The sequence below is a fragment of the Falco rusticolus genome, chromosome 5 (assembly GCF_015220075.1).
Source record: "Falco rusticolus isolate bFalRus1 chromosome 5, bFalRus1.pri, whole genome shotgun sequence".
In the NCBI taxonomy this organism is placed as follows: Eukaryota; Metazoa; Chordata; class Aves; order Falconiformes; family Falconidae; genus Falco; species Falco rusticolus.
This window is the reverse complement of record NC_051191.1, coordinates 63,761,829-63,775,635: the sequence shown is the minus strand read 5'-3', so window position 1 is coordinate 63,775,635 and position 13,807 is coordinate 63,761,829. Positions and strand designations below refer to the sequence as shown.

At 50.1% G+C, this 13,807-nt stretch overlaps 1 protein-coding gene across 4 annotated transcripts in view; it reads left to right on the top strand.

Moving 5' to 3' along the window:
- The window catches only part of DENND2A (DENN domain containing 2A), a 60,165-nt gene extending 46,899 nt beyond the window's left edge, over nt 1-13,266 (top strand). For 3 of the 4 annotated variants that reach the window (XM_037388992.1, XM_037388994.1, XM_037388993.1), the window contains exons 15-20: nt 6,599-6,776; nt 7,563-7,604; nt 8,979-9,096; nt 10,290-10,529; nt 11,581-11,667; nt 12,547-13,266. In XM_037388992.1, coding sequence (XP_037244889.1) covers nt 6,599-6,776; nt 7,563-7,604; nt 8,979-9,096; nt 10,290-10,529; nt 11,581-11,667; nt 12,547-12,578 — 697 coding nt within the window. In that variant the 3' untranslated portion in view covers nt 12,579-13,266. Of the gene's footprint in view, nt 1-6,598; nt 6,777-7,562; nt 7,605-8,978; nt 9,097-10,289; nt 10,530-11,580; nt 11,668-12,546 lie in introns of those variants that run through there. The other variant, XM_037388996.1, reaches the window with a different exon arrangement.
- Nucleotides 13,267-13,807: the final 541 nt, after the last annotated feature.

Below are 13,807 nucleotides of genomic sequence, written 5' to 3'. Positions count from 1 at the left end.
GATGTTTCTGAGAAGACTTTGCTCTGAGAAATTGTGGAAGAGTCTTTCTCTTTTCCAATAACAAAATATGAAGTTTCTCTGGCTCATTTTTGTGGAGAAAAAACTTGAAAATGACCCAAAGGTCTGTAAAGGCTTGAAAAACAGAAAACAAAATAATTAAGTAAACTATTGTATTCTAATTCAGTCCAGTGACTTGAGTGCGCTGGATTGGTGAGCCTTTCAAAAGGTCAGCAGTCTCTTCTACTTGTTGGTGGAAAATCCGTGTTTTGAAAACTGATGGTATTGTAGATACAGGATCTTCTGTCCAAATGATACTGTTCCTGAGACAGAAACATTGAACTCAATGAATATTAAGTATTTACTTTAGGGTTAAAATGCCAGTTTCAGAGGAAAGAAAAAACCTTTTTGGCAATAGCTTAAGAGAAGAAAAAAAATGATAAAAGCAGCTGTTGGAAACTGCTCAGAGGTTAGGAATGCTAGAAATAATCCAGCTGAGATGGATTAACAGGGAGAGTGCAGGTGACATGGTGAAAGATGCATAATAAATCGCGTTTATCATTCATCTTTGTAGTTCTTTGTGTGGGCACTATCAGTGTCTGTATGTGTGTGTAAAGGTGTGTCTGGGTGTGAGTGACAGAGAAAATAATGTATGCCGTTTATTTACATCTTTTAATTGCTATGAAATCAGTCCGTGGGAAAAGAAAGCTGAAAGGTCTTTTGCCAAATACTGTGTGGACTGTGAAATGTTTTTGAGCTGAGCCAAAAAATGCATCTAACAAGTGTACAGCAAGTGAAATACTTTGTGTTTTCCATCTTTAGAATGAACATTGAGTGTTTTTTAAAGACATGTCAATCCAAAGCTTGGCAGAGGAAAAGGAAAGAATCTGGTTTATTAGGTTTTGGGTGGGGTTCCCCCTCCCATCGCTATGGAAACTGGAGTTAGACATTGCCTCGCAACCCAGGAAAATGACTTTGTTAAAACCGTGTTGGTCTGTGTAATCTTCCCTAGCTTTTGTTCGTTCCTTCGCTGTGAATTTTAGTCCTGGAGCAGTGGAGGTCATGGCACAGGTTAGGCACTGCAGCAGAGAGCTGCTTTTGTTTCCAAGTGATGCTGCCTGGCATGTGGTTCAAGGCACCGTAGAACCATTTTTTAGAACGCATTTCCAAATAAAAGTGGCCTAATTTCACAAGGTGCCTAGAGTGGGCAGTTTTTACTGGCCTGAGGGGGAGGAGTGTTAGGTTCAGAGGGCTTTTTCAATCAGGAAAACTTGCATGGGCTTAAAATCAAGGCATCCTTCTTCCAGATCTCCTCAAAAGCCTGCTGTAGATCTGACTAACTTGAGCAATTGCCTCTGTCCCTGCCAGAAACCACAGCTGTGTCAACAACACAAAGTGGTCATTGTTATCAAAGGCAGATCTGAAAGAATTAGAGTAGACACTTTAAATGTGGTCATCCCCAGTAAAAGGTGATTAATCATCAAGAAGAAGCATTTTCTGTGTGCTACAAAAACAAATCTGGGACCGTGAATCCCAGCCTCCCAGGTTTCTCCTTTTTGTATTGTGGTGAGGAAGAAAAAGAAACCCAAAGATGAAGTTTGGATGTCAGATAGTGTCATTGTTTCTTCAGAGCATCTTTGTGCTCACTTCTCCACCCGCACTAACCTGCCACATCAGTGGGAGGCAGTGACAGTCCCCACAGCTGGTGGAATGTGGCATCCTCCTGGCAGGATTTGCGGCAATGCTGCACAAAGTTGTGGGGCAATGGTTGGAAGCTCCTGTGCCTGTTAAATGTTGTAAACCAGATCTGCGATCCATCATAAGTAAATCCAGCTGTGACACAGTGTAAGAAATCCAAAGGTGTTTGTAAAATGAATCCTACTGTAACAGAGCTTATAAAAAAAGAAAAGAAAAAAAGCACGTAATCAAACTGTCTTAAATTGCCAAATACCACCGTTTTTTCATCAGTTTGGTCAGCACAGGGAGCAAAGGGCTGCCTGGCATTATTGAATTGAATCAATTGTGGTTTTCAGAAATCATGAAGTCCCCTAAACCCAAAGAGGGATTTGGCCTGGGGGGCTTTTTAGCATAGGTGCCTGCCTTTGGAGCAGAAAGCTGGAAACCCTATAGTCACTTTAAAGTTCGGGAGGAAACAACCAAACTGAGCAGCCAGTATCCTTCCTTAGGAGCTGTTGCAAGTTGTCAAGATGTCTTTTTAGAGCCAGTCATGTAAATTGGAGTAACTCATGTATGTTGAAGTAAATTTTCCCAGGAGAGGAAGGCGAGTTTCTGTGTAGTTGCAGCTGCTGCATTCAGATTCTGTATTGGCCCCCTGTGTTCAAGGCGGCTACCAGGAAGCAGCAGCTTCATAGGCTGTTCTGTGTAGGATTTTGCAGACGATGCTTTGTGATGGGAAGGCCTGTTGTTCAAGCAAACAAATGTTATGAATTGATGTAATATCATTGTTCTGACCAAGGGAGTGCTCAGCCAGAGATACCCGTGTGTCAGCTTATATTCAGTGCAGCCCTTTAGGGAGAGATCTGACACCGTTATTTGTGTACGTCAACACTTTTTAACCTCTCTACTAGTGATACCTCAGTCTCTCCTGCAAGCCTCTGTGCAAGTGATATCAGATGTGCAGCTCAGCCGTGTTCCCTACAGAAGGCTGAATGAACACATGAAAACGTGCTCAGGGTCTTGAAAGTGTACTTTAAAGACCCACACAATATTGTAAGGATTACTGTTGAAACCAAAAGCCTTAAAAAGTGGTGTCTGTATCCCCTTTGAACAACTGGCATTGAACGTCTGTGGCCTCTCCCCAGAGCACACTGCAATCACATTGGGTAGATCTCTTCGTTCCTGGTGGCATCAGGAGTGTGCCAAGCAAAACACAGCACCCTGGATCAGTATTACTCCAGTGGCAGCAGTAATGGTTATGGTGCAAGCGTCCTGGGATATCAGAATTTCAGCAGGGACATTACCTTGTAGCTACCTGAAGGCGTTGGCTGCCTGTTTAGTTTAAGAGCCCTCAAATGTTGACTGACACTGAAACAGTGTGTTGAGAGCGCGTTAAACTGTTCTGGTTGTGTTGTGCACATCAATTGTGGTTGATTCTGTGCACATCTCATAGAAAGCGGCGTCCAGCTTGAGCAGTGGCCAGAACTTCAGTGGCCATATTCACCTTCTCACAGACAGGTGCCTGCCACATTATGACTGTGGTGTAATTTGGGCAGCCTCCCCCATCACTGCTGACTGAAGAGCACATGGTCACACAGATGGCATAAAGGGAATTTATCATATGGGATTCTTCTGCAGGGCTCAGTAGTCATGGCGTGAATCAGCAGTCCTTCAGTGCTCGTTGCAGTGCCTATGCAAGAGAAGGAGGGAGCTTAGGCTTGAGTCATTCCAAAGGACGGAGGTTCTGCTGGGCTCCTGGCAAACTGCAGCTCCCTGGGGCTATCTGCAGAGCAAGTCTGACTGCATCACATGTGGAAGAGACACCTCAATGTTACCTCCTCTGTGTCCATCCCTTAACTGCTCTGCCTTCAAAGGAAGCTCACGGTCCTCAACCCTATCAGTATTGTACCCTGAAAATGCCTTCCACGGTGAGGAATGTTTCAGAGCAGAGATCACTAGGGTTCATCCTGGAGGCGATGAGGCAGGCGCAGATGGAAGGGTGGAAAGGGAAGCTGTCTTTACTTCCCACTGCGTGGTGCAGTGCATACAATTTCAGACTTAGGCAGCTCTGTCTGTGACTTCCACTAACTGGACCTCAGCCATCTTTCCTCCCACTCAATCTCTCACGTACCATGTGTGCTCACTGGGACTTGAGAGCAGGGTTGAGGGAAGAACAAGCCACCATAAATATAGTAGGAGAGAGCATGCCATAATATCTCACCATGCCATAAATAACCATGTACTTCAGCTGTTCAGTGTTCCTCTGTGGAGCTACCTGGAATCACAGAGATCTTTTCCATTGGTTTTCAAGTGCTATCTATAAAGTCAGTTCCTTTGGGAACACATCCAGCTTTAGGCAGGAAAGTTGGATGTGCCTTCAAGATCGAGGATTTGTGGCAAAGGTGAAACTCCTAATGCTTCCACATTCAACCTCTCCTCAAAGAGGAGTAAGTCCAGTGGTAGGCCATGAGTAATGACACAGTGCTCTGCACAAGTGATGAAGGGCGGAGTTCTCTTGACTTTCTCCATGCTGCTGCTGCTGTTTTAACTGGAGCTATTATCAGTCAGAAATTGAGAAGTGGAAAATATGCTCTGCAGTAACAGAGGGGAAGAGAAGCCCCTGCTTTTGCATTTGCTAACATGGCCTGGAATGGATGGGTGTAAAAGTAGCACAAACTTGAAGCAGACAGTTTTTAAAGGATCCCATTAACTTGGAGTGCACTTGTAAGATGGCACATTCACTTTTGTTGCAGTTCCTTTCAAGATTAGCTTGTATGAAAGATTACAAGAAAAATTATCTTCTCTGATAATGTTCCTGCATTTTTTCTGTTTTTTTTGATGTTGGGATGTTTTTTTGTAAATTTTCCTGTTTCTTACTAGCTCTATGCTTTCTCATTATTTTCATTTTGTTTTCTGACTCATTATCTACCTTGTGTGTGTGGTAGACACAGCAAGACATAGGCTTGTGATGAGGGCAGGCACAGCTTCAGAGCAGTGACAGAGGGACAACCAGCAGAATGAATGCGGAGAAGGGAGGGGGATACTTTAAGACGTTCCTAAACAAGGATGTGGAACTGAGCATTTTCTCCCATTTAAAGGCTTAAAGTTACCAGTCTGTGACACAGCCTTTGAAGGGTCCTCATAGAGTATCCCCTTAAGAAAAAAAAAGCCTCTGGGAGCGCAGGGGGAGGAAACTGTCCCCATCTTGTAAAGAGACTTTCTCAGCACAGAGATCCCGGGCGCCCATTCCCTACCTGTTGCAGTCCCAGATAAAATTCTCATGTTAAGCAGATTCTGGCCTCTCCCCTGGGATTTACTTGCCTCCAAAAAGCATCATGTGCTTAACACTGTTTGCTGCCTGATTACTTCATATGGTCACACTGATGTACCAGCAACCCCAACTGTATTCTGCTAAACTGAACTTACCTGATGAAAGCCAGTGAGCTGTAGCCCAGCCATGCCACTCTGCTCAGCATGTGTTAGTGTAACGGCACAGAGATTGAAATCTACCAGACTTCGCTGGAGGGAGGCAAACCAGGCTTCACTTTTCGGAGTGAACTCGAGTCCACACCCATTAAACCCTTTCCCTCTCAAGTCAGCAATGAACTGCCAGATCCGAGTTGCTGAGTGTAAATTCCCCTGTGGGCTTTAACAGGAGCCAGCTGGGCATCTTTCCTCGCAACGTGACTCCTCCGGGCCACACCAGCCTCCCTCCCCTCCTCCAGCCTTTTGAGACCAGGATGCTAGTAAAACAAAATTACATTATACGCAGGGTTTATAGTGGCGAGCCTTCCCTCTCCCTTGATGCATACAAATGCTTCCAGACTCAGAATGGATGAGTAACTGGTGCCCTGCCGTGAGCTCTGCTGTGTCTGACTGCAGACCCAGCCTGCCTCCTGCCAGAAAGCTGATGGGTTTTCTGGATGGGACCCTACTGGAAGTCATCAGCAAAGGTGCTTAGAGCTGAGCCACTGGTGGCATTTGAAGGGGGAAGAAGGAAGGCTGTGGTCCTGTGAGCCACAGGCAGCTTCCTACAGAGGCCAGCTGTGTGCTCCCCTCCTATGATTTCACTGTCCCGTGGCTCTGAGTAGCCTTGGCAAGCTCCACGGGCTGCAGGGTGCCTGGATAGCACTGGCTGGAGGCCATTGCTTTCCTCCTTCCCCCGTGCTGTGGCGTGGCTGCTGGGAGCTATTGGTACGATTGGGATGCATAGAAAAGGATGCCACCGGCATGCAATTATTCCTCCTAAGGGTTTCCCGGGGTCAAAGCACGTATGTTGCACAGGTTTCGAGCCAAGGGGCAGCAGTGGACCATGGCTTGAACGACCTGCAAGGAACACCTGGAGACCTTGTGGCTGCACATTGTGCCCAGGGCTTTGCCAGGGGTCCGAGCAGGCCATCCAGCTGTGTTGATGAGGCCAAGAGTACAGCCAGCAGGTCACTGGGCCCCAGTGCAGCCCAGCAGACAGCTGCTGTAGTGGTGGAGCCATCTTCTGCACCCCGCAGCTGTGTGCAGTCTGTGCTAGACAGTGTGCCCCTGTGCATTCGGAACTGTGGCTTTCCCATGGGAACAGCCACAGAGGCATGCTGTGGGAGAATAAACCAATGTCTGTAGTGAAAGGCGGTGGCATGGAAGACCCTGTGTCTGTCTGGTGTTTCCCATCAGGGCACTGGAGTGGCAGATGCCGGATTCAGTGGGACCCATCTCTTGCCACATGCATGTGGGCCAGGATCATCTTTCATAACCTGGGCTCATACCTCAGGTCATTGCTCCTGAAGCTGATAAACGGGATCAGAAATTTGGGAAAGCCCCTAGGAATTACCAAGATCACTCAGGGAACGATTGAAAGAGCCTTGATTTCTAGGACACGCCACTCATCTCCTGACTGACCGGCCATTGCCCTTGGTTGTTTTTCATCTTCCAGCACTCTCTCCAAGTGTTGCCACGCCACGGTGGCCCTGCTGTACCCCTTCACCTGGCAGCACACCTACATCCCCGTGCTGCCCCCTTCCATGATCGACATCGTGTGCTCGCCCACCCCCTTCCTCATCGGCCTGCTCTCCAGCTCCCTGCCACGCCTGAAGGAGCTGCCGGTGGAGGAGGTGAGCCCTGCAGCCACACCGCGGCCTTGGTCTCCGTTGCTTCCAGCGGGCTGAGTTGTCTCCTGTCGCAGAAAGGCTGCTCTTGAGACTCCGCTTTGGCAGCCGGTAGCGTGAAGGAGTCGAGCTCTCGTCCTCTGGCTCCTGCAAGTGTGGGGTGGGGGAGGAAGCAGATGTCCCCCAGGGAGGCAGAGGGCTGCGCTTTGCCTTGGCCGCAGCTTGGGAAGACGGGGGGCTGGGATCTCCCACCGTGGGGCTGCTGTGGTTAGGAGATGATTTTATTAAAATTTCTGTTAGTTTCTGCACAGTGCTGCCTAGGGGCAGAGCACAAGGTCTGCTAGGCTTGAAATGCGATTGCTACAAATAGCTGCCCCTTTAATTAGCACAGGCGCCTAAGGAAAGGAATACATGATTAAGAATGGGATTCACGGTGCACAAAGGTGAACGCAGCAAGGCTGAACGTGGCTGGGGAGGCATCTCCCTCCCTGCCCACCCAGGGGACAGTGGTGCAGCGCACAGGGAGAAAAGATGGAGCTCTGACCCTGACCGGGCCTCGGAGCAGAGCCTCCTGCTGTCCCGGCTGTTCTGCGGTCCGTGGCGATGGTGTCAGAGAGCTGCAGCCAGGGCTCCGCTCTGGGCTCATGCTGGGCGCCTCCTCCAGCTGCAGGGGTGGGTCGGTGGAGTAGGGGCAGCGCTGAAGTTTTTCCTCCAGGGCAGTTACAGATTAAGATGAACTCCGACGATGGAAATAACAACGTTCCCTTTTTATTCTTGTTCTTCCACTCTTAGGTCCTCGTCGTTGACCTTGTAAATAACCGGTTTCTGAGACAGGTGAGCAGAGCTATTGCCTATCCTTCATCTTCTCCCCCTTTTTTACACCACACCTTACTTCCCTCTGTTTGCTGACCTGCCTGGCTGGATGGATTGCTTACTCCCCGCGCAAACTGAGGCAGGATTTGTGGCTGGCAGCATTATAGGGGTCACTGTGTACTTATATAATATGGGCATCCCAAACCACCGCTGTTAAAGACCAAATCATTGTCCGTTATCTCTCATTTTCATTATCATTTCATGCTCATTATCATTTGAGCACAGTGGGTCCTTAAGTGGCGTCCTGCAAGGCTGAGGGCAGAGCTGGAAAGCCTCAGCTCAGCGCTGTCTGCTGGGGAGCAGCGCAGGCTCTGCCAGCCTGTGTCTGTCAGTCACATCTCCTATTGCATACCCAGCCTTGATGGGAAAGGGAGCCTTGATGATTTCGTCAGATCATTCCTGCCCAGTGAGCCTGTGGTTCCTCACTCCTTGCACTGGGTGGGTCCCAAGTAGGAAGCTGGTACACAGGAGTCTGTGTGTTGCTCCGCAGACAAGATTGCTTGCCGATTTTTACCTCACTTTGTTGTAGAGAGAAACAATGGGATATTAAAGGGAAGAGGATAGATGAGTGAACATACTCCTGGCCCAGGAAGCTATTTTTGCCCCAGAGCTCTTTGGCAGATTGCTGAGCAACACTGGCTGCATTGGTCCTGCCGTCCCTCAGGTCCCATGGATAGGATGGGGCAAGTGCACCTCCTGCTGCAGGAAGTGGTGTGTGGGTGAAGGCCACTCCTTCAGTGCGGTTCTTGCTTGTCAGCTGCCTTAGCTGCAGTGATACGCTTCACCTTGCACCTCTTTTTGGGAGGTTTAAGCTAAATCATGCTGTCTCAGCTGGGGCTGGTTGGAGCTCGAACACAGCCACCAGCAGTTCCTTGGCTTTGTTGCTCTGTGGGAACTTGTTATGCCTCCATAACGCAATCGTGCCTGAGAAGAGCTGAGCAGGGGTTGTGCTCACCTGACTGCATGCCAGCATTGTTCAGATATGTAGTCTCTGAGGTGTTGCGAATGCTCCCAGGCAGATGGTAGGGCCACGGATGAGCCTTGCCCGGTAGCCTCTCAGGTCAAACACCTGAAATTCTTCCAGAATAGGGGAATATTTGGGAAAAAGACACCCCCATTCTCCGTCCTCTCGTGCTTCTTCACAGTCCTGCACTGGGAGGTGCTGGGAACATGCCAAGCATATTACGCCTTCTCCCTCTCCCTCTTCCTCTCCTCACAGTTTATTTTTAGCGCTCCCCCTGCTGTGCTGGGGACAGGATAGGAGCTGGTGAGGAGAAGGGCAGGGGCCAGCCATCTCCCGGCCCCAGGCCCTGAGGAGGTGGATCTGTCTTACAGATGGAAGATGAGGACTCCATCCTGCCCCGCAAGCTGCAGGCTGCCCTAGAACACATTTTGGAACAGAGGAATGAGCTGGCGAGTGACAAGGAGGAGGGCCCTGTCAATGGCAAGCAGGGTAAAGCATGGTGCCTTTCAGTTTCAAACCTTTTCCTGCACCTTTTTCAAAGTCTTTTCCTGCCCCTTTTTCTCCTGTCGCTTCTTAGGGGAGAGTTAGGCTTGTATTGAATTTAACACCACAGAAATAGGAGGTAGGTCAGGATTTTGGTGGAAGCTGTATTAAATATTCCATTGCACCGGGGTCAGCTCTCTTTGGGTGAAGAGAAACAGTACTTTATCCCTTCCTGGCTCTGTCCATCCTTCCCTTACGGCTGCAGGGAACACCTGTCCTCCTTTCAAGGGGAACCCACAGGCACCTCTCTGCTGCTGCCAGTGTGAGAGATGCAGGCTCCTCCTGGGGACAGTCCACTGGCAGAGCTGCAGGCTCGGAGGTGGCCGTGTGGCTCACAGGTGACAGGGCTGAGACAGCTCTTTGCGGGGCAGTATGAGCATCTCTTGGTTGGAGGGGAGCGTGCAGAATGTGCTAGTTTGGGCTGGGATAGGGTCAGTTATCTTCACAGTAGCTAGTATGGGGCGATGTTTGGGATTTGGGCTGAAAACGGTGTTGATAATTCAGGGGTGCTTTAGTTATGCTGAGCAGCACTTACACAGTCAAGGCCTTTTCAAGACCAGCAGACTGAGGCAGGCACAAGAACTTGGGAAGGGACACAGCTGGGACAGCTGACCCCAACTGACCAAAGGGATATTCCATACCATATGATGTCATGGCCAGCATATAAAGCTGGGGGAAGAAAAAGAAAGGGGAGGATGCTTGGAGTGATGGCATTTGTCTTCCCAAGTGACTGTTATGTGTGACGGAGCCCTGCTTTCCTGGGGATGGCTGAACACCTGCCTGCCCATGGGAAGTGGTGAATGGAATTCCTTGTTTTCCTTTGCTTGCGTGTGCAGCTTTTGCTGTATTTATTAAACTGTCTTTATTTCAACCCACGAGTTCTCTCACTTTTACTCTTTGGATACTCTCCCCCATCCCACTGGGGGGGAGTGAGCACCAAGACAAAGCTTGGTGGTTTTCAAAGTAGTAGCAGCCCAGTCCTCTTCCATGGCAAGCACTTCCTAGGATGCTGTCTCTCTTGAGCAGCTTTCTCTGCTTATGTCAGATCTGAAAAAAACCCAGGGAGTTTGTACCCAGGGCTTTTCCTAGCATGTCCTTACAGCACTATCCTCACCGCTGCCTCTTTGTTTTCTCCTTAGAGACCAGCCCTTTGAATGAGGTGGTGTCTGAGGCCTTTGTTCGTTTCTTTGTGGAGATTGTGGGCCACTACTCCCTCTTCCTGACCCCCACCGAGCGAGAGGAGCGGACCCTGCAGCGCGAGGCTTTCCGCAAGTCCGTTTCCTCCAAGAGCCTCCGACACTTCCTGGAGGTCTTCATGGAGACACAGATGTTCGGGGGCTTCATTCAGGAGCGGGAGCTGCGGAAGCAGGGAGTCAGAGGTGAGGGGCTCTGCTGTTGCGGAAACTGCTGTTGCTCCTGCGAGAGCCAGGAGATGCTCACCAGCTGCCAGCCCCAGCCCCAGCCCCATGGCTAGATACTGCAGTGTCTGTGCAGGGACACTGGGAGGGACACGGCAGGGAAGTGCTAGCATAGGCTGACAGTTTGTTCTGACACCCCTGTGTGGCCTTCAGGAAGCCATTTGGGGATTTTTTTTTCTCTCTGTTTCCTTATCTTCCCAAAGGGGAGCATCACCTCACAGGAAGGTGGTGAGGCGTAATGTTTGCACAGTGCCTGGGAACGGGCTGCTGAAGATCGGAGGCTTTTTGTGTGTGACCTGGTAGCTTCTTATCAAGGTTGGGGTTACAGGCACCCTTCACCACTGCAGTAAGGGACATAAGCAGTATCCTCCATGTGTGTGCCTCCTCATTCCACATTGAATTCTCATTAGGACTGTCATAGAAGGGGTACACTGCTTGAACAACATTTATTCTTGCAGTCCCTCATGTCCCCTTCCCGTGTCTAGAGGAAGAACTGGCTGTATTGGTTATGGCTTTTTTGGCTAGTAGAAAATGTGAATGCTCGTGTCCCTCCCAGAGCTGCTTCTGTTGTTTCACTCCTGTTATCCCAAGTCCTGAGGGCTCTACAGGCAACTGAAGTTTCTCATCCCTGCCTCAGCAGTTTCCTCCCAAGCACTCATAAGCAGTGGACACTCGAATAGATGGCTGATTCAAAGAGTTTTTACAGGGTGGTACATCCCATGTGATGATTCCACAGCTGATCTCACTCTCTGGACTTAGCTGTGTCTGTAGCAGAATGAACGGAGTTTTTGTCTCTCCCTGTGTGAGGTACAAAAACTCAGGCAGCCTTGCAGTGGGTTAGGGAGCTCCTGTCCCAGATCTGGGCTCAGCTGGTAGAAGAGGTGGAGTAAGTTGTTCCCTCTGTGTGCAATAGTTTATTGGTAAGCTTGGGGCAGTACGCTTTCAGATGGGCAGTCTGACTTCTATTTATAGGGAAACAAAATAGAAGTTGTTAACTTCTTTCTTTCTGCAGGACTGTTTGAGGTACGGGCTCAGGAGTACCTGGAAACACTTCCCAGTGGGGAGCAGAGTGGAGTCAATAGGTTCCTGAAAGGCCTAGGTAAGGAACCAGCACCCCCCTTGGCTTCTCATGAGGCTTGGGATTCTTGTTGCCTTCAGGTTTGGCGTGGCAGGGCTCTGCTGGTGACTGACTGCCGTGCTCTGAGCTGTGAGTGAGCAGCGCCTGGCTGTGTATCCCTGCTCTGGCACACTGTTGGCTCTGCCCCCGATCTGCCACTGACCTGGAGGCTGATGGAGAACCAAAGATTTGGGCCATGGGCTATGTCTCCATCTTCCAAAGGAGGCAACGGAGCAGCCAGTGACTTGTGAGTGGTGGATGCATGTCCTGGCGGGGGGAGTGACACAGTCTCCATTGCCTTCAGGTTTGCATTTAGGGATCAGCAGTGGGAATTGCCCAGGAGCATCCCAAGGCTGAATCCATGTTCTGCTGTAAGGAGAGCTAGATGAGAGCTCCAGGCTGAGCTTAGAAGTTCTTGCTAAGTCACTGGACGCCATGGCTAAGAGAGTTTGATCTTCTGTTCAGATCACATCCCTGGCCCTCTTGCCTCTTCTTGGCCATTTAGGAGCAGCAGTGTCTGTGGGGCTGGTGTGCCCTGCCTCTTACCCACATGTGCTTTGGCCAGGTGAGCTTAGTAATAAGTTCACCTTCCAGGATCACTGAGCAAGTGGGCTCTGGAGGGTGTGCTGTGGGGCTGGCAGAGTCCCAGTCTGACGCTGCTTCCAGGGGGTGGGCAGAGCTACGGCCTGCTCTGCTGGCACTTGCTTCCAGCTTTGCAGGGCGGGTGGCTGTGGGTAAGGACCCAGGGCTGGCAGCAGGAGTGATTCTCTGTATAGGCTTCCTCAGCTGGTCGTGGTGAGGAATGACACTTGTTTTGCCTGTTACTGTGAGGAGTCCGTTTTCCTTTCTCTGTCTCTCCAGGTAGCAAAATGAAATTCCTCCACAAAAAGTAAGAGCAAAGCACATCATTCCACAGAAGAGAATGGCTTTACCATTTAACAGCAATAAATCAGACTATTATCAACCATTCCGATTCAGCCTGCTCCCAGGAGCCAACAGCTTTGGGGAGCTGACCACAGCCAAGACGTGCTCACACAGACGTGTGGTGCCACAGGAAGATTTGATGGCTGCGGGGCTGCCGGGACAGGTTTCTGGATAACTACAGTACCATGCACTGGACCAAGCACTCTCTGAACTCTGCACTAGCACGTTGCAGGCATCCCAGCAGATTGGATCTCTTAGCTAGTCAATTCTTTGTTTTGTTGTATTTTTCTATTTATATTGGGTTTAGAACAATTATTAACCAATGACTCTTGCCCTGCCTCCTCTCTGCCTGATGCTGCAGGAGGACAAAGTGGGACTCCCACGGGACTGAGCCGGCAAAGCTCAGGCATGGAGGAGGGGAGGAACAGAGAGGTATGGAAATAGGTCTCTGCAAAGTAAGGATGCTGCGGGCTGCAGGGATGATGTGGACTGACCAGGAGGAGCTTCCAAGCAAGGGAGAAGGGTGAGGGGGAACCACTAAACCTACTGAGGACTTGATGGGCCAGCCAGCTCCCGGGTGGCTGTGCCAGGGGGTCCTGGCACAAGAAGAGGTCTTTCCTTATGCAGTGTAATTAAAAGCAAGTGGTGTAAAAGGCAGCAGACCCTTGGTGTTTTGGGGAAGGGGACAAGCCGTGTCTGCCCACTGGCCCACCTGGTGCCAAGTGTGAGCCGGAGAGGACATTTAGAAGCTGAACTCTTGGCTTGGCCAAGCCTTTGGCTTCTCTTTAAGCCTCACAGCCTGGATGGCCTTATTCCCTAGCCTGGCCACTTGCAAGGGGAGCCCAAAGTGGAGCTCATCTGCAGGGTCTTGCCAGGGAAACCCGCTTCCTGAAAGTGGGATGTGCTCTCCCAGCTCAAGTGTTGCTGCTGGGAACCATGGTAGGAAGTGGACAAGGGGAGAGTACCTGCTGCTACCTTCTGTGCTGCCGGCTAGGGAGCAGGGAGGACCTTCTGCTTGCCTCTCTGTTCCAGTGGGGAGGAGAGGTGAGGAGGTGTTGGGGAGGCGCATGGAGGTTGAGGGTGGGATGAGGGTGCTTTTCCAGCTGGTGCAAAAGCTGTTCCCTTGCACCACTTGTGAAGGCAGTCAAGAGCAGCTGGAACATCCTTGGGTCTCCTTTGCTCTTTGGAGAGGAAGCCA